At 40.2% G+C, this 24,120-nt stretch overlaps 1 protein-coding gene across 1 annotated transcript; it reads left to right on the forward strand.

The window, feature by feature from the left end:
• Nucleotides 1–3,817: 3,817 nt before the first annotated feature.
• On the forward strand, nt 3,818–7,582 carry LOC127118585 (protein RBL). The gene is made up of 6 exons (XM_051048800.1): nt 3,818–4,065; nt 5,053–5,139; nt 5,299–6,344; nt 6,553–6,979; nt 7,088–7,156; nt 7,345–7,582. Exons 1-6 carry the CDS (start codon nt 4,032–4,034, stop codon nt 7,362–7,364), a joined length of 1,683 nt encoding a protein of 560 aa, XP_050904757.1. The 5' UTR covers nt 3,818–4,031; the 3' UTR covers nt 7,365–7,582.
• The last annotated feature ends 16,538 nt before the right edge of the window (nt 7,583–24,120 follow it).

Consider the following 24,120-nt stretch of genomic DNA (forward strand, 5'->3'; position numbering starts at 1 on the left):
TACCTGTGATTTCAGAGTTGCATATGCTTTTTGCTTTTTAGGGGGTTTATTTGGGGCTGACGCAACAACTGGAGCCCGCTTTCGACCCTAGAAAAAAAATACAGAGAAGGTTAGTCAATTTTGCTTCTTAAAGAAAGGAAAGGAAAGGGAGCAGTAGTTACCTTCTTTGGTTGGTCCTCATCGACATCAATAGTTTGAATGTTCTCGATACGAGTGTCAGTATTTGGTTGTGAAGCCGATGTTTCTCCAGCAAGGGCAGAAAAAACGTCGATCAAATTTTGGAGGAAGAGTGCACTGGGGAAATACTTGCGTTGGTATTCAGACCACCACTTGTCGAAGTCCTTGGTGGTTAGGAAGGATTGGTGAAATTTGAAAACGGGTAACTCAAGGTACTAAGTCGATTTGTGAAATTTGAGGCAAGCTTTGTAACCTTTAAAGTTCAGTTGTTGACCAACCCACACAATATCAGTTGAATGATACGCCAAAGGTTTTGGAGGCATCAGGCTCAGGCCAAGTTGTCGAGCCACCAAGTTGGGCTGATAGTTCATAAATCTGTACCCCTTCGACCCAATCTCTATACTGAAGGACAACATCGTGGGAGTCAAAAATTCCCTCCACATAGTGCTCGATAGTACTGTAGCTTATGGAGAGTCATCGGGAAAAGGGTTTTTGAATCATGTCGGACCAAAGTTTCGATCCACAAAAGGGGCCATGCGTGGAACGAAAGAGGTGGCTTCAATGAACATATTAATGTACTTCATGAAAAGATGTTTGTTGGAGGTCTCCTAACAGGTCATTAAGGCAAGTCTTACACCTTCTATAGGTCAATCCTGGGTCAAATGCATCATACACGCCGACACAAGATAACCCAATTGATACTCGAAAGTGGCATTTAGCCAGTGTTATAGCAACCATATGGGGCCAGACAGATTTAAGGCCTTAGAAGTAGAGTGGATAAGCTTTAACTTCATTGTCGTGAGCCCTAGAGAGTGGTACAGAGATGCTAGTAGAAGCTTGCCCAAAGAAACCTGTCGACCTTTATGAATTTGGATCGCCGGGCTTATACAGCTCTTAGCTATCTGCAGAGAGCCAGGACAAAACAAATAATGTGAGATCTACAGAGTTAAGAAAAAAATGTTTTCCTCGTCGGACACTTTAGTGGAGTCTTGATCATAGTGATCTTTAATGTAATTTTGAAAACTTGCATGATTGAAGGCAAAAGTGTTTTCCATTGGAAGAGTTGGGTCGAATGTTTCGCCTAAAGGTGAGAGACCAGTGATGGCTACCACGTCGAAAAGGGTAGGCGTAAACATGCCACAATGGAGTTGGAAGGTGTTAGTAGAACCTTCCTAGAAGTACATTGAAGCAAGCAACATACATGGGTTGATTCGATGGGAGTTTTATCGAAATTTGGATGGCATCGAAGATGCTAGCCATTTTCCATTGTTCCTGACGTTTGTTTTGGACTTTGCCGAGCCAGGCCACATACTCTTTGTTACCAAGAGTGGGCATCAACCTAAGAACCCTGGCCTTTGGGTCCATGAACTTTAGGTCGATGGAACCATTCCTCTCAAAGGCCGGTGGAACAACTGGATGTTTTTCGGTTGCGTTTTTGTATCCGAATATGGCACGTGGAAAGCGAGAAGCTTTTCAGCAACAACAAACGGAATGAGCATTTGACGTTGCCAAATCTCTACTACAACTTCGTCACTAGAAGCTGGTTGAGGAATGGGTTTTAGACTTTCTTCTTCAGTAAGGTTAAAAGCAATAGGGTTGTTACCAATGTTGTAGGTGACTATATCCATAGCGTTAGCAGAGGCCATTTCAACAAAAGAAAGAAGGGAAACGAGGAAAGTATTATTGTTCTGAAAGTTGCAGAAAAATATGCGCAAACGGAGAAGAAGGAAAACAAAAAATGGAAAGAATGGTATTTTTAAGCAAAAGTTGAGGCCAACCAAGAGACAATCAAGGGTAAAAAAATTGTTCAGTTTCTGCTGTAGTGGAAAGTTAGTAAAGGTGGTTGAAAACCCACGACCTAGGGAGTAGCTACAAACAATGACATTTCCCCTTGGAAATCGTGGCGCAGAAAGGTGTCATCATTGCATATGATGTCAGCAACAATTAGACACCCATTCGAAATTGGGAAAGACAAAACACCAAGTTTCTCAGTCGAAACTTTTCTCAGTCGAAACTGGCCTTTTAGGGGGGGAATTTGTTAGCCAACAAATTTCGACTATGCAAAGGAGGAAAATCGAAACAAGAAGTATGGAATCACAAAATGAAGCGTCGAGAAGAGTGAACATGGTCGAAGGGGTTCGACAAACAAGACATACACGGAACACAAGCCAAGTTGAAATAGGTCTGACAAATAGAAAATGTGCAGATCGAAGTCGAAGTAAATGACAGTTTACGCGGGTAAGATTTGAAAATAGCAAGAATATGGGAAGTTATAAAGGAAGTGGGCAGACACATGTCAAACTATTAATCATCAAGAGCAAAATAACAATTAATTTTATTTCCTATTTAAGAAAAGTTCATTGTTAGTTTTAGGGGTCGCATTTGTAACATTGTAGAGGGAAAACACTCAAAGTATCAAGCGTTTAGAGAAAATAGTTCATTCATACAAAAATGTATGCTTGCGTCCACATTTACCTTCAAGCAATTTAAATTACCAAGTCTTTTTATCTGCTTTTCCATTTACGGTTTATATTGTCTTTCATTCATTTATTTTAATTGCACCTTTTACAAGCATTTCTTGTCTACTGTTTTCTTAATCCAAACATTTAAACAAAACATCCCATAAACTTAATACTTAATCTGATTTTGTAGTCGATCCTGCAAGTAAACCTCAATAAAAGGCTAGAGATTGTTCGCGCAAAAACCTGTGCGAACAAACACACTATTTGGTGGGTGTACCTATAAACACTATGACGATCAAGTTAGTGACAATCATAAGTGTCAGATTTAGGGTTTTAGAATAGTGTGTACTTGAGTCTAGATTGTAGGATCGACTTTTATAGTAGGATTCTAGGATTTAGAGGTCCTACAATATTATATATGGAAAATTGTGTTAGAGAACAAATGTTAAAATATATCATAGATGTCACCTGGTGATCTTTGGGAACCGATCATCCCTGATCAGGTGTATTGCTAAGTGTAATTGTGTCATAATTCAAATATACTCGAGTATTCTTTGAGAACAAATGCCTCAAATGACAAATGCTAAAGTATCTACATGTCCTTATTATATGGAGATCTTTAGGTGTTATCCCACCTAAAGCTAGTATGTTTTTAGATTGTGATTATCTTATAGTTATGAGGTTCTAGATCATTCGTTGGGGACAACTGTCAGAGGATCTAATAGTCCTTGTGATCTGGCGATCAGGAGCAGGTACAAAAATAGGTGTGAATAACTTGCAAGTTACCTTAACTCCCTAGACTTTGTGATATGACGCTAAGTGGATAAGGCCTTGGTCTATGCCATAACACTTATCACAAAGCAAATGCTTTCACTGATGTTTTAAGCAACATGGGATGCAAGGATTTTTTTTCGATTTGAGTATTCATAAACATGTACTTTTTGATCAATTGGGTTTATTTTTTGCTGCTGATTGTACGAGGTTTTCTTTTCATCGATTTGTTGCAATGTAGTTCTCTTTTTTTTTACTTAGGCCCATTTTTTTTTTTAATTTTAAAATGGTACTAGATGTATACAATATTTTTATAGAAGTAACTTTAATATATATAAAATTCATTTTCTTTTTATAATTTCCATTTCTAATAAAATTTACTAGTATATAAAGATCGGCGTCGTAGAGTCTTTGTTAACCTTAGCCGCTGCAGAGTCTTTGTTAACCCTAGCCGCAATATAGTCTCTGTTAACCTTAGCCGTCAGAAGACAGTCTTTGTTACCCCAATCTCTACAGAGTCTTTGTTACCCCCACCCTAGTCGTCTGAAGGTATCTGCTAACCTTAGTTGGGAGTTTGCAGTTAGATTCTCACATGGTTTGAAAGATCGTTCTAGTTCTAGTATGTCGTCATCCGATTTAATGGCTTTGAATGAAGGTATTGCATTAGATTTTCTGTAAAATATCATAAGTATCATTATTAAATTAGCGGAGATTTAATTTATTTAATTGATAATGGATGCGATCGAGTAAATGTTTTTTATAATATAGTAATTCAAATTCACGATCTTTTCTTTAAGTTGTCTAATACATTTACGACACGTTTTTTGAGAGACTGATCACGCTGATCACTCTTTTGTCACATTTGATTTTAATTTAAACAAACACATCAATTTTTGTTGTTGTATTTTATACTTTGTTTCTTTTAATTTCATGGTAGATAGTAGTTTATTGGTCTCTTTTTCATATCCATGGTTTGTTTTCATTATTTGAATTTGTCTGATTATTTATAAAACAAATACATTTTTTTTAGAGACAAATCACATTGTCCACTTTTTCAACACATTCAGTTTAAGGTTAAATAGAGATAGTAAAGTTTTTATTTTTATTTTTGTGTTTTACATTTACTTCTTTCAACTTCATGATAAATAGAAGTATATAAGTCTCTTATAGAGATTCTTGGTTTGGATTGTTTTAATTATTTGAATTTGTCCTAGTTTATCTATAAAATAAATCCATAGATTATTCATCAAAAATACATAATGAAATTATATAAACTTTTTCGTATATATCAAAAACTACAAAGATATTTGATATTAAATATGGATTTGATTTTGAGATTTCATAAATCAACACTTTATGTGAATTTGGCCTCTAGCCTCTTTAAAATTAAATTGAAAGTACAATTATTTCTTAATAAAAAAAATGATCATATTTCGAGCTTCCACTTTCCCTCTCACTCTTCCATACTCTGTTCCGTTCATTTTCTCTCTTCAATTTTCTTCATTCTCCATTCTCTCTACCTTCAAGTAACAATGAACAAACGCGTCCATTTATCTCACTTCCATTTTATTTCATATAGTTTTCGTTCATTTATTTTTATATTCTAAGTTCTGACATAATGATTAATTACATGTTATGAAAGGTTTCCCTGAAGTTATAGATGAGTTTTTGGAACATGAACCAACAATGAAATGTGTCGCTTTCAATCGCCGCGGTACTCTGCTTGCTGGTAACTCTCACTTTCCCTTATATTTGTAACCATTTTTCGGACAAAGACACCAGACACACGCTCACATCGGTAGGAGTATATTTTATTTTCTACCAAACAGAGACACAAGACACCATACTCATAGTGTTGAACTTTTACTTATTTGATCAATTGAATCAGCTGGGTGCCACGATGGAAGCTGTGTTATCTGGGATTTTGAAACCAGGGGCATTGCTAAAGAGCTTAGAGATGATGAATGCTCTTCTCCCATAACTAGTATTTGTTGGTCCAGAAGTGGTAATCGAATTCTTGCATCTGCGGCCGACAAGTCGCTAATATTGTGGGATGTTATGAGTAGTACAAGGACAATTAGAATATTTTTGCAACAAACTCCTCTACAAGTTCGGTTTTGTCCAAGTTCTTCGTCTCTCTGCTTGGTATGTCCGGTTTCAAGTACTCCAATGATTGTTGACTTAAACTCGGGAAATACAACTCTTCTGAAAACTTCTGTATTAGAGAAGTCTAAGTCGTCTGGTGGATCCCCCTTCATGCCCGCCGCTGCATGTTTTAACAGATATGGCAACCTGGTTTATGTGGGGAGCACAAAAGGGGAAATTCTTGTGATTGATGGTAAAGACGGTGAGGTGCGTGCCGCGGTTCATGTATCTGATTCTGTAGTGAAGAGTGTTGTATTCAGCAGGAATGGACAATATCTTTTAACAAACTCGTATGATCGAGTAATTAGGATCTATGAAAACCTCCTCCCTTTGAAAGATGAAATCAGAGCACTTATCGAACTGAATGAGAACCAAAATGATCTAAATGACATTGAGAAGTTGAAGGTTGCAGGATCAAAATGTTTAACCTTGATTGGAGAATTTAAAGATTCAGTCAAGAAGGTGCACTGGAAAGCACCATGTTTCAGTGCTGACGGTGAGTGGGTTGTTGGTGGTTCTGCTAACAAAGCAGAACACAAGATTTACATATGGAATAGAGAAGGACATCGTGCGAGAATTCTGGAAGGGCCTAAGGAAACTCTTCTCGATTTGGCATGGCATCCCGTACGTCCTGTCGTTGTATCTGTTTCTGTGACCGGTGCAGTTTATATCTGGACTAAACATTACACCGAGTATTGGAGTGCTTTATCTCCTGATTTCACAGAGATTGATGAAAATGTGGATCTTGTGGAGCAAGAAGATGAATTTGATTTGAATCCCAGGACAAAGGTACGCGAGTGATAGAATGTCATGTAAGTTATGTTTTTCTTCACGATTCGACCCTGATATTGACACAGATAATAATTTGAAAAAATGAATAAATTAAAGGTGATTGCAAGCGTCTCGGCCTAATATACACATATTTTTTCAGAAGTGTTGGTGTTAGATAGCTTTTCTATCCTGTTCAATTTTTGATCCTAAGTTCTTACGCTTTCAGGTTGTATCTCATGTTGATGAAGATGAGGAAGTTGACATCTTGACAGTGGAGAAAGATACCACTTTCAGTGACTCTGATATGTCTCAAGAAGAGTTATGTTACCTGCCAGTAACTCCCATTCCTGATCCTCCTGAACCACAAGTTCCTGAATCACAAGACAAACTTTTAGAAGGCTCTTCAAATCCGGTGGACAACAATAACTCTGGATCTCTTCTTCCAGAAACTGCTGAACAAGCCCCCCTTTCAGAAACAGCTGATCCAAATGTAGATTTCATGAATAACGCCTTAACATTATATACAGATGATGCTGAGGGAACAAGAGGTAAAAGAATGCGAAAACCGTCTCAAAAGATGCTGGAGTTGCAGGAACAAAAAGCCAAGAAAGCATCAAAATCCAAAAAAAAACCTTCAGCGGAGGAAAATAATGGTAATGAAAATGGTTTTTATTGTGACGAAGTTTCTGCTAAATAATGGCAAATTGTCATTCTTTTTTCTAAAAGCAATTTTTACATAATGGCTTCAACATTATTTACAGATGATGCTGAAGGTGATGCTGAGGGAACACAAATTAAAAGAGGGCGAAAACCTTCCAAGAAGGATAAAGGTAATGGTTTTTACTATTAGGAAATTTCTGCTGAATAATGAAAATTGTTATTAATTAATTTATTGTAATTTCTTGTAATAAAATATTCTATTTATGAACATTTTATTTATACTTTAATATATTTTTAAAATTTAATTAGGATGTGAATTGTGATGTCTCATCCCATGCTTATTTATTCTTTTATTCAGGTAAAGAACCACAAGTTTAGAGGTCTGAAGAGGCTGGAGCAATGGGGGCATTGGACTTTGATTTTGTATTTTCATTAAAGTGGGATTGCCAATCAAATTCTAGAGAAGACCTATATTGTAATATTATTGTACTATCATGTTTAAGACTTCATATTAGGTTGCTAGATAGTTAATATAAAGGTGTTACAATAAATTTTTTATTTGATTTTAGTAGTAACAAATATATGTCATTTTCATATTTGGTTAGTCTTCCTTTGTTTTAATTTTTATAAAACTGGTTTGTATTTGAAATTGATCTGTATAGTATGTATGTGCTTAAGTATAAAAATAAATGACATGTTAAGGTGTGTACGATCATAATTGAACATGAATCAACCGAATTTTTCTCAAGTCTATTGAGATTCGTCATAGTCGTCAAGATTTTGAACTCAGTCAAAATGCAGTAGAATTGGACAATTAGGTTTTACTAAATAGTCGAATGAAACTAGTTTTTTGTAGGCCACGATTCTATGACAAGTAGGATAATTTCCTCTATAAATACTACATGTTATAAATCATTCAGGATATCCAATCAATCAAGCTATTTTATGCATTTTATTCTTTTTTTAGTGAAGTAGCTCGACATCCCCACACACTGTAATTAATTATCTCTAAAGTAGATAAGGGGCTCACTGTCAAGAAATGAATTTCATTCCTAAACGCAATTGCTTTAAGACAAAGGAACCAAAATCGAGAGTTATTAGTTGACCATTGACTAAATTTTAATGTTTGGTAACATATTTGGCACTCCCAGTAGAGCATTACAACCAATACCATTGGAAAATTCCATTCACGAGGTCAAGTTTATGGTTGACGTATGCACCCACAATCCAGAAGAAGCACCGTCATAATGGATCAACCATCCACAACATCTATGACAAGGCCAAGCCAACAACGACCTAATAAAGCTTCAGAAACATTGGGAATGCCAACAACCATACCTCTTCCCGCTACTTCTAGAGTATGACAATTGGTCAACTTGAGGAACTAATGGTAATTGATATCAGGTATTTAGTTAGCTTGTTGGTATTGTGAATATGATTAATAACAAGGTCCAACAAGTTAGGGATTTATAGACTAAATGACTCTATTCATGTAACGATTATGTAAAGTCTACAATATAAGAAATTCAAGGAAACCAAGGCCATAAAGGTATCATTACTCAAAATCAGTTGATCAACACAACAACAAGACTTCTCTAGTCCAAGTGATTCTTATGCAATAAGTACCTTCTATTCTTTGTAACTCCTAGCCTAGTACTTTTTCCACTACTAACCCTATGGACATCAAATGGCGAATGATACATACAATATGGTTAATCTTGAATGTAGACAGGTACACTTGGATAAATTGGTATGTTGCAAGTATCACCTTATGGCAACATTATACAAGCTAAGAACATGTCATACACTAACGACAAGTATTACCTTATGGAAATACTATGCAAGCTAAGTATCATGATACAATCTGCTGCACACACTGTATAAAAGGAAGCACTCTTTGAGTGAGTATATACTCCTTAGAGAGAGAAAATAAAAATTGAGGAAAGAAGAAGTTTCTATTTATTCACCACGCCTTTTCGGTTTCATTACAAAAAGTTATAAAGTTATTACATCATAACCAACTTGCGGAAAATACAGAAGGGTAAATAACAAAATTGTAACATAATTGAACCACTAATGCCTTTCATCGAGGACTCTCGTCTAACAAACAAAGTCTTCCATCCATGTTGGTTTTTTGGTCAACCTTTTTGCAAGCTTTGGTTTTTCTTCTTTGGTCTCTATCTCGCTAGTGGGCATGTTATCTTCCTGTTGTGGGATTTCACTAAAAGGGATCGTATCACTCCCATCCTCTTCAGAAAACAACATGTCCTCAAGGTGGAAATTAGGATAAGTAGATGTGAATATGGAAAGATCATCCCAAGACGCCTCCTCAATTGGAGATCCTTTCCACTGAATGAGGACTTGAGATGTTGGTAAACCATGTATGAGTATGGTGTGTGTGTCTAATATTGCATATGGTTGCTCTATGGGCTGGTTGTTAAAACTGTCAAGTGGCAGGTCTTGTGGTGAAGGGATGTCGGTGGCGCAGAATGGTTTAAGGACTGAAATTTGTAATACATGATGAATATGACTATTTGGTGGCAGCTGCAGCTTGTAGGCAACATGACTAATACACTCAATAACCGGATATAATCCATAATATTTCTTAGTTAGCTTGTGATGGTGGTGTTCGTGTGCCGTCTTTTGACGATATGGACGTAGACGAACAATGACCAAGTCTCCGATAGCAAAAGAAAGCTCGCGGTGGTGTGCATTGGCTTTTTGAGTCATACGATGCTGAGCAGCTCGAGAATTCACCTTAAGAGTGTGTAATAAATCATAACGAGTAAAGAGAGTATCTTCTAATGATGGATAGAAGTTGATCCTCTAGTGTATACCAAAATGGGAGGAGGTTTTCTACCAAAAAGAGCTTCAAATGGTGACATTTTGAGGCTACTGTTATAACTAGTATTGTAGTGGAATTAAGCCCATGGAAGAAATGAAACCCAAGTAGAAGGTTTGTGTTGAGTAAATGGCCATAAGTACTGCTCCAAACCTCTGTTAACCACCTTAGATTGAGCATTTGTTTGCGGATGGTATGCACTACTCATAGATAACTTTGTGCCACTCAACTCAAAAAGTTTGCGCCAAAAGTTGCTCATAAAGATTGGGTCACAATTAGACACAATTGAGCGTGGAAAACCATGGTGGCGAACAACCATGGAAACAAACAATGCAACCACTTTGGAAGCAATAAAGGATGTCATGAGAACACCAAAATGAGCAGATTTGGATAAGCGGTTAACCACCACTGAGATCACCGTATATCCCTGAGATCACTTTATTTCTGCTCAAGGATAGACAGTGATCTTAGTGGTTATTGACCACTTATCTAAATCTGCTCATTTTGGCTCTCTTATGGCATCCTTTACTTCTTCCAAAGTGGTTGCATTGTTTGTTTCCATGGTTGTTCGCCACCATGGTTTTCCACGCTCAATTGTGTCTAATCGTGACCCAATCTTTATGAGCAACTTTTGGCGCAAACTTTTTGAGTTGAGTGGCACAAAGTTATCTATGAGTAGTGCCTACCATTTTCAAATAAATGCTCAATCCAAGGTGGTTAACATAGGTTTGGAGCAGAACTTATGGGCATTTACTCAACACAAAACTTCTACTTGGGTTTCATTTCTTCCATGGGCCGAATTCCACTACAATACTAGTTATCAAAATAGCCTAAAAATGTCACCATTTGAAGCTCTTTTTGGTAGAAAACCTCTTTCCATTCCGGTATACACCAGAGGACCAACTTCTATTCAACCATTGGAAGATGCTCCCCTTATTCGCGATGATTTATTACACACTCTTAAAGAGAATTTCCTAGCTGTTCAACATCGTATGACTCAAAAAGCCAATGCACACCGCCACAAGCTTTATTTTGCTGTCAGAGACTTGGTCCTTGTTCGTCTACGTCCATACCGTCAAACGACGGCACGCGAACACTGCTATCATAAGTTGTCTAAGAAATATTATGGATCGTATTGGTCATGTTGCCTACAGGATGCAGCTGCCACCGAATAGTCGTATTCATCCTGTGTTCCATATTTCAATCCTTAAACCATTCAGCGCCACCGACATCCCTTCACCATAAGACCTGCCACTTGACAACTTCAACAATCAGCCCCTAGAGCAAGCATATGCAATATTGGACACACTCACCATACTAATACATGGTTTACAAACATCTCAAGTCCTAGTTCAGTGGAAAGGATCTCTAGTTGATGAGGCGTCTTGGGAGGATCTTGCCACATACACATCTACTCATCCCAATTCCCACCTTGAGGACAAGGTGTTTTCTGAAGAGGGGGGAGTGATATGGTCCCTTTTGGTGAAAGCCCATAACAACAAGATAACAAGCCCACTAGTGAGATAGAGACCAAAGAAGAAAGCCCAAAGCTTGCAAAAAGGTTGACCAAAAAGCTAGCATGGATGGAGGTCTTTGTTTGTTAGATGAGAGTCCTCGATGAAAGGCATTAGTGGTTCAATTATGTTACAATTTTTTTATTTATCCTTTTGTATTTTTCGTAAGTTGGTTATGATGTAATAACTTTATAACTCTTTGTACTGAAATCGAAAAGGCATGGTGAATGAATAGAAACTTCTTCTTCCCTCAATTTTTCTTTTCTCTCTCTAAGGAGTACACACTCACTCAAAGAGTGCTTCCTTTTATACAGTATGTGCAGTAGGTTGTATCACTAGTGCTTTCATCATGAACCCTTCTGAGCTTATGAACACCCTTAAATCCAAAATGGACGCCCAATCGGTTGAGTTATGTGATCTGCTTAAATCGTCACCCGTCTCATATTCTGACACCATTCATTCCATTTTCCATAGTCATTTAATGGATGTTGATACCAAGGTTACTAACCTCCGTTCCACATATCAACACCCACCGTAAGGGTCTTTGGAAACAACACTGTGTTAGCTTAAACTCAGTGTTCCCTATTTTGGTGGTTATAATCCCATCGATTGGTTGTTTCAAATCCAAGCTTTTTTTTAATTTTCACGAGACACTGGAAAACGCGCGTCTTCTGATCGTGTCATTTCATATTGAAGGTCGCGTCGTTGCATGATTCCAATGGGCAATGCACAACGACTCCCTTCCGTCGTGGTCCGTCTTCATGGAAGTTGTTAGCAACCACTTCGATCCAACTCAATACGAAGACGTATAAGGTGATTTGCCTAAACTTTCGCAAAAATAGTTTAGTAGCGTATTTTCAGGCACAATTCAAAGATCTCATGAACAAAGTTACTGGTATTTCAAAATCCTTACTTATCAGTTTCTTTATTACTGGTTTGTGACGAAATCTCCGCCAAGAATTGCAATTCTACCGGACCTCGACACTCATGGAAGCTTTTTCTATGACAAGGGCTTATGAAGCCCATTTGGATGATAGCCCAACCCAAGGGAAATTTTGGTCTAAAGGCCCAAACACATCATCTAACCTAACTTCTACTACCAAATTCCCAAAACACTTTCATAGCCCAAAATACTTCTCCCACCCCTAAATATAATATCATACCCCCATTTCTACCTACACCTAAAACTAATGTTGTTGTTCGTCACCTACCTCCGATGGAACTCTGGGATCGTCGTGCCAAGGAGTTATGTTTTAAATGAGATGAAAAATGGAATCCATCCCATTGTTGCAGTAACAAGGTTCTCCTCCTCTTACGTGATGAAGACGGCGAACCAGACCTAGAACCCGAGGACCACCCTCCAGATGACATTTTCGGTGACATCTCTAGCTTACACGCTTTATCAAGTCACTTACAGAACCTCTCGTTGCGTGTTAATATGGTCTATCAGCAACACAGTTTTCCGATTCTTATTGACAATGGAAGTACCCACAATTTCATTAAATCGGCGTTGGCGGAGCGTTTGGGTCTAGTTGTGACACCATGTTCTCGTTTCCGGGTGGCAACCGAATGTGGCACCTTCTTGGTTTGTACCCTTTGCTGTAAGAATGCTCAAATTATCTTACAAGGTATTACCTTCTCCGTTGATCTGTTTGTCTTAGCAGTCGAGGGTCCAGAGGTTGTGTTGGGTTTTCTGTGGCTTCAATCATTGGGCAAGGTATCCCATGATTATTCTGCTCTCACCATGGAATTTTGTTGGAAAGGTACTCATGTCACTTTGGTGGGAGACTCATCCTTAGCGCCGCACTCTATCTCCTAGCATCAGCTCCAAGCCCTTATATACAGTGATGAGATTGCAGGTATTTTCACTATCACAAAGTCCCTCCCTGAGTCACACGAAGCACCTGAACCCACCCATTCCTTTCCCAAACACCTCACCTCACCATTTATTGACCTTTTACAGCGTTACAATCACATCTTAATCACCCCCCACGGGCCTCCCTCCCTGTTATTTCGTTGATCACCGCATTCATTTGATTGAAGGAACAAAACCTGTAAATGTGCGATCGTACTGTTACCCACAATTTCAGAAAACAGAAATGGAGAAATTAATCCGCGAAATGCTTGATCAAGAGATCATTATTGCTTCTATTTAGGACCACGGTTTGTGATTGTTTTAATGATATATTGTATTATAGTGCTTCTATTTAGGACCACTTAAATCACCTGGAATTGGTTTTACAATGCTTGTTGACTAATTCATTTTATGTCAAGCTTTCCAAGTGTTTGTTTTGTCAAGAATCCATTGATTATTTGGGCCACACAGTGTCTTCCAAGGGTGTTCATGTTGATCCCATCAAGTTGGATGCCATGATGAAATGGGCACTACATTCCAATATTAAACAATCCAGGGATTCTTATAACACTGAAACAAACGGCGTATTTGGCTCTGATTGCATATGATTATTACAGTTTTCTTGTTATTTTCTTGCGTCATCCTTGTCTTTTGTCTTGTTTTCAGGTACATTGTCTAAATAAAACCTTTCACGGAAAAAGGAAGCGAAAAGAGCAAGAATCAGAGATTTTCAGTGGAAAATACACACATGGCGTTGACCATGTGGGTAGCCATGATGTGTAGGCTTTCCCCCACGTTTCAACGGTCACAAGACTACGTCTTCCTCACTTTGTGCACATGACGAACCCCTGTAGCACCTCAAATTTGCACCTACTTCTTGTACATACATTCTCATATTAGGTCATAACATAACATGGTCCACTGCATAACATTGCATTGTCCCTTTGCCTCAAGTGCAAGCCAGTCAGAAGAATTAGGTCAAACTGGTCAGGAGATCAGTCAGTCAAGCAAGCAAGTGCAATTTTCATTGAAACAAGGCCCTAGGGTTGGTCCAACATGTTCACATGACTTGGGGATCCATTTGAAGTGTTTTGGTCAAGGGTTGGATGTTCAGAAGTCATCAGTCAATGCACAGTCAGTCAGAAACCCTAAAAAGTCAAACTTGGTCAACTGTGACTGATTTTTATGGTTTTGATGATGGAATTTGGTTTGAAAGGGCTCATTCATGTCCATATAGGCCTCATATAACATGTCAAAGACCATTATTGAAGAATTGGAAGCCAAATCAGAAATTTCCAAAAATAGAAACTGGACCTGTAACTGAAACTTGCCAAAAATGGAAACTTCTTGATCCCAAACTTACATCATGATACAAGCTTCAAATGAATTTTTGCCCAACATGAAAGTTGAAGATCTTGTTCTCCCATTTCCAAAAAGTCCAAGAACACTCAATTCCCATGTATGGTTGGCAAGTTATGATCAATTCATTCTCCAAAATTTTTGAACTTCAAAAGGCCATATCTCTCAAACCATTTGGCCAATTTGGGTGGGGTTTTTTGCAACAAGTCACATTTGATCCCCTCTTTCCAAATATGCAACCATCATTCACCAAAATATTACCAATCAAAATGGCATTTTTGGACTTGCATGAATTAATTTCAAGTGAGGTTGAAAAATGAGTTTCAAAATTAACCACTTCCAACCAATTCTACCAATCAAATATGTTCAGAAATCATATTTTGGACATGTTCAAGGCCCATTTTCGTGCAGTACATACACCCATCACCAACTTGCTTGAAAATTGGCAAAAGGACACTTTTCACCAACTCCATTCCACTTTTTCATGAACCTTGATCAGTACCATTAAACAGAGTATATATTCATCATTTTTCTGCTGAAAGAAACCCTAGCAGCCACCATTAGAAACAGAAAAACTCTCTCTCTCTCAAAAATCTCATTTTCTTCATTTTTGAATTTTTCTGCCAAAACCTCAAGAGAACTTGACCTTGCCATTGTTGCTTCACCATCTAAACAGCATTGTGAGCCCTTTTCAACCATCATTCCACAACTGTAAGCTCATTTTCATGGACTGTTTCTTCAAAGCTCCTCTAATGGCAGAACTCGTGTGCATCCAAACCAAGCATTCTTGAGCTTGAAACCTTCCACCATTCACTTATTGGAGCTTGGAACTTCACCGGTTTTGAGTGTTTGGAGCCAAACAACACCAGAATCACTACTGCACTTCATTTTTGGTAAGAAATCGATGCTCTCATTTCTTAAAATTATGCCATGCTTTAGTTAGATTAGACTTTGCTGGTCACAATGAACTTGAAATCACTAAAAATGGCTAAGTATTATGCAAGTTATGTTGAAATGAAGTTTGATGATGAAACATGTTCTTGCTCGATTCATGGCTTGTAGTGAGTTTTAGTGAAAATTGATGATGGATTCATGTTAGTTGTGCCTTGCTGATCATTTATGTATGTCCAATTGTGATTTCTGGAAAAATTTGGTTGAGTCGAATTTGAGAGGATGAAGATCATACTGTTGATGCATAAACCCTAGCCATGCCCAGATTTTGCTTCCTGTTCACGTGGTATGCATGTGTAATTCACTATTCCATTGAAGCTGACCAATGAAAACATTTCCCTGGCCGTGCCCTAAACGCATCGTTTAGATTAGTGATGCTGGTATTTACAATTATGCCATTCCCGGTTTTTAAATTCAATTAAATCATTTATTTTCTCAATTTTTATGTCATTTGATATGCTCAACTTGCAAAATTCATAACTCATCCATTTTAATTCCAAATTTCATGAAATTTTTTGCATCATACTCTGCTTGATCTCTATTTTTTTATCACATTTTTTCCAGAATTTTTGGATGGTTGGTTTTTATTTGGCATTAGGGTTTGTGACATGTATCAATATTGTACACATTCCACCAAATCATTTGTAAAATAGTCATGACTTATCCTATGGACCTGAAAATTTTTGTGCACAAACAAGACATCCCTATGGTGATTTTGGTATAAAGATCATGAATTTCTCATTTCTGGTCATTGAGTTATGATTTTTTGAAGTAGGGTGTGACAATTTGTGTCACACCATTGATGTGCAACTTGATGATTTTCATAGCCATGCCTATTGACCTCAAAATGGATTGAATTTTTGCATGATTGAGCTCTTGTATGTCTAGTTCACATGGAATTTTTCTTGGAATTATTTGTGGCATTTCCTAATTGTTTGAGATTTTTGTCCCCTGTTTGGTCTTATGTTGACCTTATGTGATACATGTGCCCATTTGTTTTGTGAAATGCTCATACTTTATTAGATGGACATGAAATTTTACATGAGATAACTAGACGTCCTAAGCTTTGCCATGGTTTTAGTCCCATTCATTTATCATATGCCATCTCTGATTTATGAATTTTTCAAGTTGATGCATGATTGGTTGACTTCTTTGAGCATGTTCAAAATTGCTTTGACTTTCTGATTTTCATTGACTGCCTTCCACTTGTCCAAATGAGATGAAATTTGACATGCTTACCATGCTGTGGGTTGTGATTGATCATGATTTATTTGATGATTTTTGGAAATGTTTAAGATTGCTTTTGATCCAAGTCTTGCTGTTGACTTCTATGAGCTTCTAAATGCCATGCTTTGACCTAACTTGTTCATGAAATGATGATGATGATTGATATGAATGTGAACCCAATTGGTATTGTTTCTTAATTGTTTGAACATGATTTTGGATACTTGCCCTTTTCTGTTTTAACTTTTTCATTCTCTTCTGACCCTAGGCTTGCCCTAGTGGTCCTGTTACTCACCTTTGAGCTCATGTTTTCAGGTTGACCAACAAATGACCAATGAGACCAATTCTTTTTGATTGAGCTTGCTTGAAAATCATTGATTAACTTGTTTGTTTTGTAGGTGGCTTGGCTCACATGCCTTGAGCCTTGTGCCTTGCACATTCACTTGCTTATGATTAACCTGTAATGTCTGTTTCCTTTTGCTTTGTTTTGAAGTTACATACTAATGTCTGCTTGACTATTTCGGGTGCTTTTAGTTGCTCAGTTCCTTGTGAACTTTTTGCTTTGCTTTGCTTGTATAAGCAATTTGCATTGAGGTATATTTCTAATCTTCATGTAGTCTGGAAGACCTGGCCTGTTACTTGGCCAGGCAACTGTCTGAAGTCCTCCTTAAGAGGCAATGTTTGTGACTGTTTACATTTGTCCTTGTATAGAGTCAAAGACCTCCTAAGTGAAGAGGCAATTGGCAGAACCCAAGGGATAAGCAACCTATCCCCTGCTATTCTGTGTGTCATCTGCTTTGCTCACACCACTGTGTTGATGCATTGCAGATACAAACCCAAGATCTTGTACAATTGTACAGTTGAGTCAGTTTCAAATGTGTAGAGGGGTTCCCCCTTTCTGAACCCACACATTCTTGTCTTAAGCTCTCCCAGGCCAGGGATAAGAGCTGTGAAGTCTTATCTTCACTCACCTTTCATCTGCTTCACCTTAGCCCCTCAATGGCAAGGTTAAGAGCAACACTACCCAGTTCCAGTGGTTTGTTTGTTGAGGTTGATATGACCCCTCGACTAAAACCTGACCTTGTTTGAGCCCATTGCTTGCATATAGTGTGTGTTACTTGTGCTTGTGTGTTTGCTTTAGCTTGCTTCCCGTGCAAGTTAGGTTTAGTTTGACTTGCTTCCTGTGCAAGTTAGGTTTAGTTTGACTTGCTTCCTGTGCAAGTTAGGTGTGGCTTGCTTCCTGTGCAAGTCATGATTAGGATAGGCTGGCTCCCTGTGCCAGTTAGCTAGAAACCTTAACTTAGGGATGATTTTGCATGATAACATCTAGGCTCGAGTCGTAGTCTCCCTAGTTGTGTCTCCCTCTGTTATCTGGTTAGGCTAGTCCTTTATCCCTCTGTAGGGGAACTACGTCGCCCTGATCCTCATACCAGATGAGGTACGTAGGCAGGAGATGAGCAGATCTCTCCGGGCGCCTGTGTCTTTGTTTTGTCTTGTTGTGTGCTTGGAAGCTGATGTAAGTCCATCGAGTGGCATTTGGGTTCCAGTGTGGGTTTGTTGGTTCGGATGCTGACGTAAGTCCAGTGATTGGCATTCAGGCTCCACGTTTGCCTCTTTGTGTGTGTTTTGGTTCGGATGCTGATGTAAGTCCAGCGATTGGCAGTCAGGCTCCACGTTTGCCTTTGCCTGTGTTTGTTTGTGTGCGTGTCAGCCGAGCTACGAATGCTCTGATTCTTCTTCGTCCAAGAAGATACGTATGCATAGGATGCGATATCCTAGCGAGCATGTGTCGTTTCCCCAGTCCGAACTACTTCGACTCTGATGTCTATGCCTGATAGACTAAGTAGGCCCAGGATGCGATATCCTGCCGAGTCAGTCTCTTTTGTTTTCTTGTGTCTCTTTCAGCCAGTGTGTGTGAGTTTGAGCAGTGTTTTTAGCAACCATTTTCCTTTCTATTGTGCGTGGATCCCGTCGAGTACGACGGATGCGTAGGGGTGCTAATACCTTCCCTTCGCATAACCGACTCCCGATCCCATTCTCTCTGGTCGCGAGACCATGTCTTTTCCCAGGTTTACTCTGAGCGTTTCCTTTCCCTCTTTTGGGATAAATAACGCACGGTGGCGGCTCTGTTGTTCTTCTTTTCCCGCCGGTTTTTCGCGTGATGCGACAGCTGGCGACTCTGCTGGGGATATAGAGAAGTTGACCTATGCTGGTCCATCTTCCCTAAGCGAGTCTCTCCTAGCGCTCTCTAGGATAGGGTTTGGTTGCTTTTGCTGTTATTTATTGCATTCATTTATTTATTGTTTGCATTCATGTTTGCACTCATGTTTGCATTCATTCACATTCATTATTCATCTGGCTGGTTGTCTGTTTCTCTCTGTTGGGGTGGGAGTTACATGAGGTAAAAGGCCCAATACCCAGGCCATGAGTGAAATCTAGGATACTTAGAAATAGAGTGATTCATGGGAAGCGGGTGGTATTGCGTCACTTAGCGGAACATTGATATCACGAGCAGTTCAGACCCTGGTGGGATATTATCGTTACATACTTCGGGTGTGTATATGATGATATTCTGCGAAAGGTTATTTATGCTGCGTTTCTCTCGACCTTACCCTGGCCTAGATGACACCCGTGAGTGGGGAGGGAATGATCATTATTACAGGTACAGTTGGTGACTTGTTGGTGACTTGTTGGCGACTTGTGATCCTGTTGGTGACTATTGGTTCAGAAGTTTGGGGTCTCAGATGACTTTGGGTTTCAGATGAATTTGTGGTTCCGAGTTCAAGCCGAAGCTTTGATCCTGTGTTCCGAGAGACACAGCCAACCAGTCTTGTCTGCATCATTTGCATCATAACATGTTTATTTTCAAAAAAATACGCAATAAAAAAAAAGAGAAGAAAAAAAAGAAAAAAAAAAAAAAAAAAAAAAAAAACTAATCCCTGCATGCATATCATTTCTCAGGTACATTCCAGAGCTTGTTCACTGATAGAGATGGCAACAGTCCCAGAGTTGAAGCGGAAGACTTGTTCCTACAGCTTTCACCGTGAACCTTTGACGTCTCTGATTGAGTTGAGTAACCTTATGACCAGTGGTAACCAGAAGGGGTTTGTCGACCAGTATGGAGATATTCTGACACTGTTGAAGATGGTAGTCGATCCGGTGCCGTTGCAGACTCTTCTACAGTTCTACGACCCAGAGCTTCATTGTTTCACCTTTCAAGATTATCAGTTGGCGCCTACTCTTGAGGAGTACTCCATTCTGCTGAGTGTCCCGGTCCGGTATCAGGTTCCTTTCTTGGATGTGCCCAAGGAGGTTGATTTCGGAGTTGTTGCCAGAGCTCTCCATTTGGGTATCAAGGAAGTCAGTGATAGTTGGAAGTCCAGTGGGGATGTTGTAGGATTGCCTTTGAAGTTTCTGTTGAGGGTAGCTAGAGAAGAAGCAGAGAAGGGAAGTTGGGAAGCCTTTCATGCTCAGTTGGCCGTCATGATCTATGGGATCGTCCTGTTTCCAAGTATGCCCAATTTTGTTGACTATGCTGCAGTCAGTATTTTCATTGGAGGAAATCCAGTTCCTACTCTATTAGCTGACACTTACTATGCCGTTCACAGTAGGCATGGTAAGGGTGGGGCTATCAGGTGTTGTCTCCCGCTTTTGCTCAGATGGTTCTTGTCTCTCCTGCCAGTCAGTGGACCTTTTGTGGATGCTCAGAGCACGCATAAGTGGACTCAGAGGGTTATGTCTCTTACTTCCTATGATATCAGGTGGCAATCTTACCGGATGGATGTGCGTAACGTCGTTATGAGCTGTGGAGGATTCCGTAATGTGCCACTCGTAGGGACTAGGGGTTGCATCAATTACAACCCGGTTCTTTCTCTCCGCCAGTTGGGGTTTGTGATGAAGGGAAGACCACTTGAGGCTGAGGTAGCAGAAAGTGTGTATTTTGAGAAGCAGAGTGACCCGGATAGATTGGAGCAGATAGGAAGAGCTTGGAAGTCTATTGGTATGAAGGATGGATCTGTCTTAGGAAAGAAGTTTGCCGTTGCTATGCCCGATTACACTGATTGGGTCAAGGAGAGAGTAGAAACTTTGTTGTTACCCTACGATAGGATGGAGCCGTTGCAGGAGCAACCACCTTTGATCCTTGCTGAGAGTGTGCCTGTGGAGCGCTACAAGCAAGCCCTGATGGAGAATCGCCGTTTGAGAGAGAAGGAGCAAGATACCCAGATGAAGCTGTACAAAGCCAAAGCTGATAGGTTGAACTTGGCTCATCAACTCAGAGGAGTGCGAGAAGAAGATGCTAGCAGACTGAGAAGCAAGAAGAGATCCTACGAGGAGATGGAGAGCATGTTAGATGCAGAACACCGGGAGTGCTTGAGGTTGCAGAGAGTTGAGGCCAGCTATCAAAAGAAGATCAGAGACTTGGAGAAGCAACTCAGAGATAAAGACATCCAGTTAAAGAAGGAAGTAGACTTGAGACAGGCATCAGAGAACCACCTTGGAGGAGAAGTGGTAGAGCTTAGACGACAACTGAAGGAGAAGATCACTCTTTTGCCAGAATGTTCAGAATGTGACCTGTTGATAGACCAGTGTCAGTACTTGAAGACTCTCATTTCGGGAGGCCGTTTGTCTTAGCTTGTATCTTTGATATGTATGTTGAGAATCACCTCCAGGCTTGTTGGATGGGATTCATTGTTGTACTCCGATTGTTTGGATTTTCTTTGTCGACTTTGTTGTATGATCCTGTTACTCATATAGATGAGGTTGTTGGTTTCACCTTGTACTCATCACTCTTGTGTATGTTGTTTCTGTGCTTCTGTGTTGTTCTTGCTGCAGGTTGCCATCTTTTGAGGATGACTCAGGCTCTTTGAATGCCTGAGGAATGAACATATCATGTGCATCATACGCATCATTAGCACCATACTCATATCATTTTGCATAACAGGTGTTCTTGGTCGTGACTTCTCACTCTTGGTTCCTGTTCAGGCAGGATAGCTGATCAACGTCCGCACCGCTACTCAACAAGACTGAATCAACAGAGAGGTATGGATCAAGTTCAAGCTGAGTTGGCTGAGATGAAGGCTAACATGGCCCAGTTTATGAATATGATGCAAGGGGTTGCACAAGGTCAAGAAGAACTTCGAGCCATGGTTCAGAGACAAGAGGCTGCAATTCCACCGGTCAACCATGCTCCGCCAGAGGGAGGCCCGGTCAATGATAACAATGTTGCTGCTGCTGTACCCATCAACAACTATGCTGTAGGTGATGAGTTGGGGGTATTCGAATCAACGGTCAACCTATTGCTCCAGATGCCGCTAATGCCAGAGCGGTCCGTGCCCCGGCCCGTAATCCTGCTCCGATTGTTGACAGACAAGAGGATATGTTCACTCTGCTCAGTGAAGACGAAGACGTTCTGGGAAGGGTTGATGAGAGGGATCGTAAAGTTGATGCCCTTGCTGAGAAAATTAGAGCTATGGAATGTCAGAATTCTCTCGGTTTTGATGTTACCAATATGGGGTTGGTGGAAGGTTTGAGAATCCCTTACAAGTTCAAAGCACCGTCCTTCGATAAATACAACGGTACTTCTTGCCCTCGCACCCATGTGCAGGCTTATTATCGAAAAATCTCTGCGTATACAGATGATGAAAAGATGTGGATGTATTTTTTCCAAGATAGTCTATCTGGGGCTTCTTTGGACTGGTACATGGAATTAAAGAGAGATTCGATCCGATGCTGGAGGGATCTGGGTGAGGCCTTCTTGAGGCAATATAAACACAACATGGACATGGCACCGAGCCGGACTCAGCTGCAGAGTCTTTGTCAGAAATCCAATGAGAGCTTCAAGGAGTACGCCCAGAGGTGGCGTGAACTGGCTGCTAGAGTTCAACCCCCTATGCTGGAGAGGGAGTTGACAGATATGTTTATCGGTACTCTTCAGGGTGTGTTTATGGACCGGATGGGGAGCTGCCCATTCGGTAGTTTTTCTGATGTTGTCATTTGTGGAGAGAGGACTGAGAGCTTGATTAAAACTGGGAAGATCCAAGATGCTGGTTCCTCTTCTTCTAAGAAGCCGTTTGCTGGGGCACCTCGTCGAAGAGAGGGTGAAACTAATGCTGTTCAATACCGCAGAGATCAGAACAGAAGTCAACGCTGTCAGGTTGCTGCAGTGACCATTCCGGCACCTCAACCTCGTCAACAACAACAACAAAGAGTTCAACAACCGCAACAACAACAACAGCAACGTCCGTATCAGCCCAGACAAAGGATGCCTGATCGACGTTTTGATTCGCTACCCATGTCGTACGCCGAACTGCTGCCCGAACTACTCAGGTTGGGGTTGGTTGAGTTGCGTACAATGGCTCCGCCTACAGTATTGCCTCCTGGGTACGACGCCAACGTCCGTTGTGACTTTCACTCTGGGGCACCAGGGCATCATACTGAGAAGTGTCGGGCTCTCCAGCACAAGGTCCAAGATTTGATCGATGCCAAGGCGATCAACTTCGCTCCAGTGCCTAACGTCGTAAACAACCCTATGCCTCAGCATGGTGGGCATAGAGTGAACAATATTGAGGGGAAAGAAGCTGAAGATCTGGTTGTTAATGTTGATGATGTTCAGACTTCTCTGCTAGTTGTGAAGGGCCGTCTGCTGAATGGGGGTGTCTACTCGGGCTGTGATGAGGATTGTTTGGGCTGTGCAGAATCTGAGAATGGTTGCGACCAGTTAAGGGCCGGTATCCAGGGTATGATGGATGAGGGTTGTTTGCAATTCAGTAGGGCTGTAAAAGATCGTGGAACAGTGTCAACTATCACCATTTACTTTAAACCGTCTGAAGGACGTGGACAAAGGGTCGTTAGTGCACCTGCAACAAATGGTACCCCAGTTACCATTTCCGTGCCTGTAACCATCAGTGCTCCAACTACTATCGTTGCGTCTGGAAGAAGGGCTGTTGAGAATAGTAGAGCCGTGCCGTGGAAGTATGATAATGCTTACCGCAGTAACAGAAGGGCTGAAAGTCAGACGAGACCAGTGAATCAAGCTCCAGTGACAATTGGTTTACCGAATAGAGTTCCTGCAACTGTTGGTCCGGCTGTGGATAATGTAGGGGGTCCAGGAGGTTTTACCAGAAGCGGTCGTCTGTTCGCACCGCAGCCTTTGAGGGACAATAATGCTGAGGCTCTCGCCAAAGCAAAGGGTAAGCAAGCTGTGGTTGAGGAAGAACCTGTCCAGAAGGAAGCGCCCGAGGGGTCATTTGAGAAGGACGTGGAGGAGTTTATGAAGATAATCAAGAAGAGTGACTACAAGATTGTAGATCAGTTGAATCAAACTCCGTCCAAGATTTCTATACTTTCACTGTTGTTGTGCTCTGAGGCACACCGTAATGCCTTGCTGAA

This window comes from Lathyrus oleraceus, chromosome 2 (genome assembly GCF_024323335.1).
Source record: "Lathyrus oleraceus cultivar Zhongwan6 chromosome 2, CAAS_Psat_ZW6_1.0, whole genome shotgun sequence".
In the NCBI taxonomy this organism is placed as follows: Eukaryota; Viridiplantae; Streptophyta; class Magnoliopsida; order Fabales; family Fabaceae; genus Lathyrus; species Lathyrus oleraceus.

What these genes read in the sequence shown, in the direction of transcription:
- LOC127118585 (XM_051048800.1), top strand. Translation starts at nt 4,032, where the DNA reads ATGTCGTCATCCGATTTAATGGCTTTGAATGAAG. An exon ending in TTTAATGGCTTTGAATGAAG is followed by an intron (nt 4,066 to 5,052) that starts GTATTGCATTAG and finishes ATGTTATGAAAG; the next exon opens with GTTTCCCTGAAGTTATAGAT. An exon ending in TTCAGCGGAGGAAAATAATG is followed by an intron (nt 6,980 to 7,087) that starts GTAATGAAAATG and finishes CATTATTTACAG; the next exon opens with ATGATGCTGAAGGTGATGCT.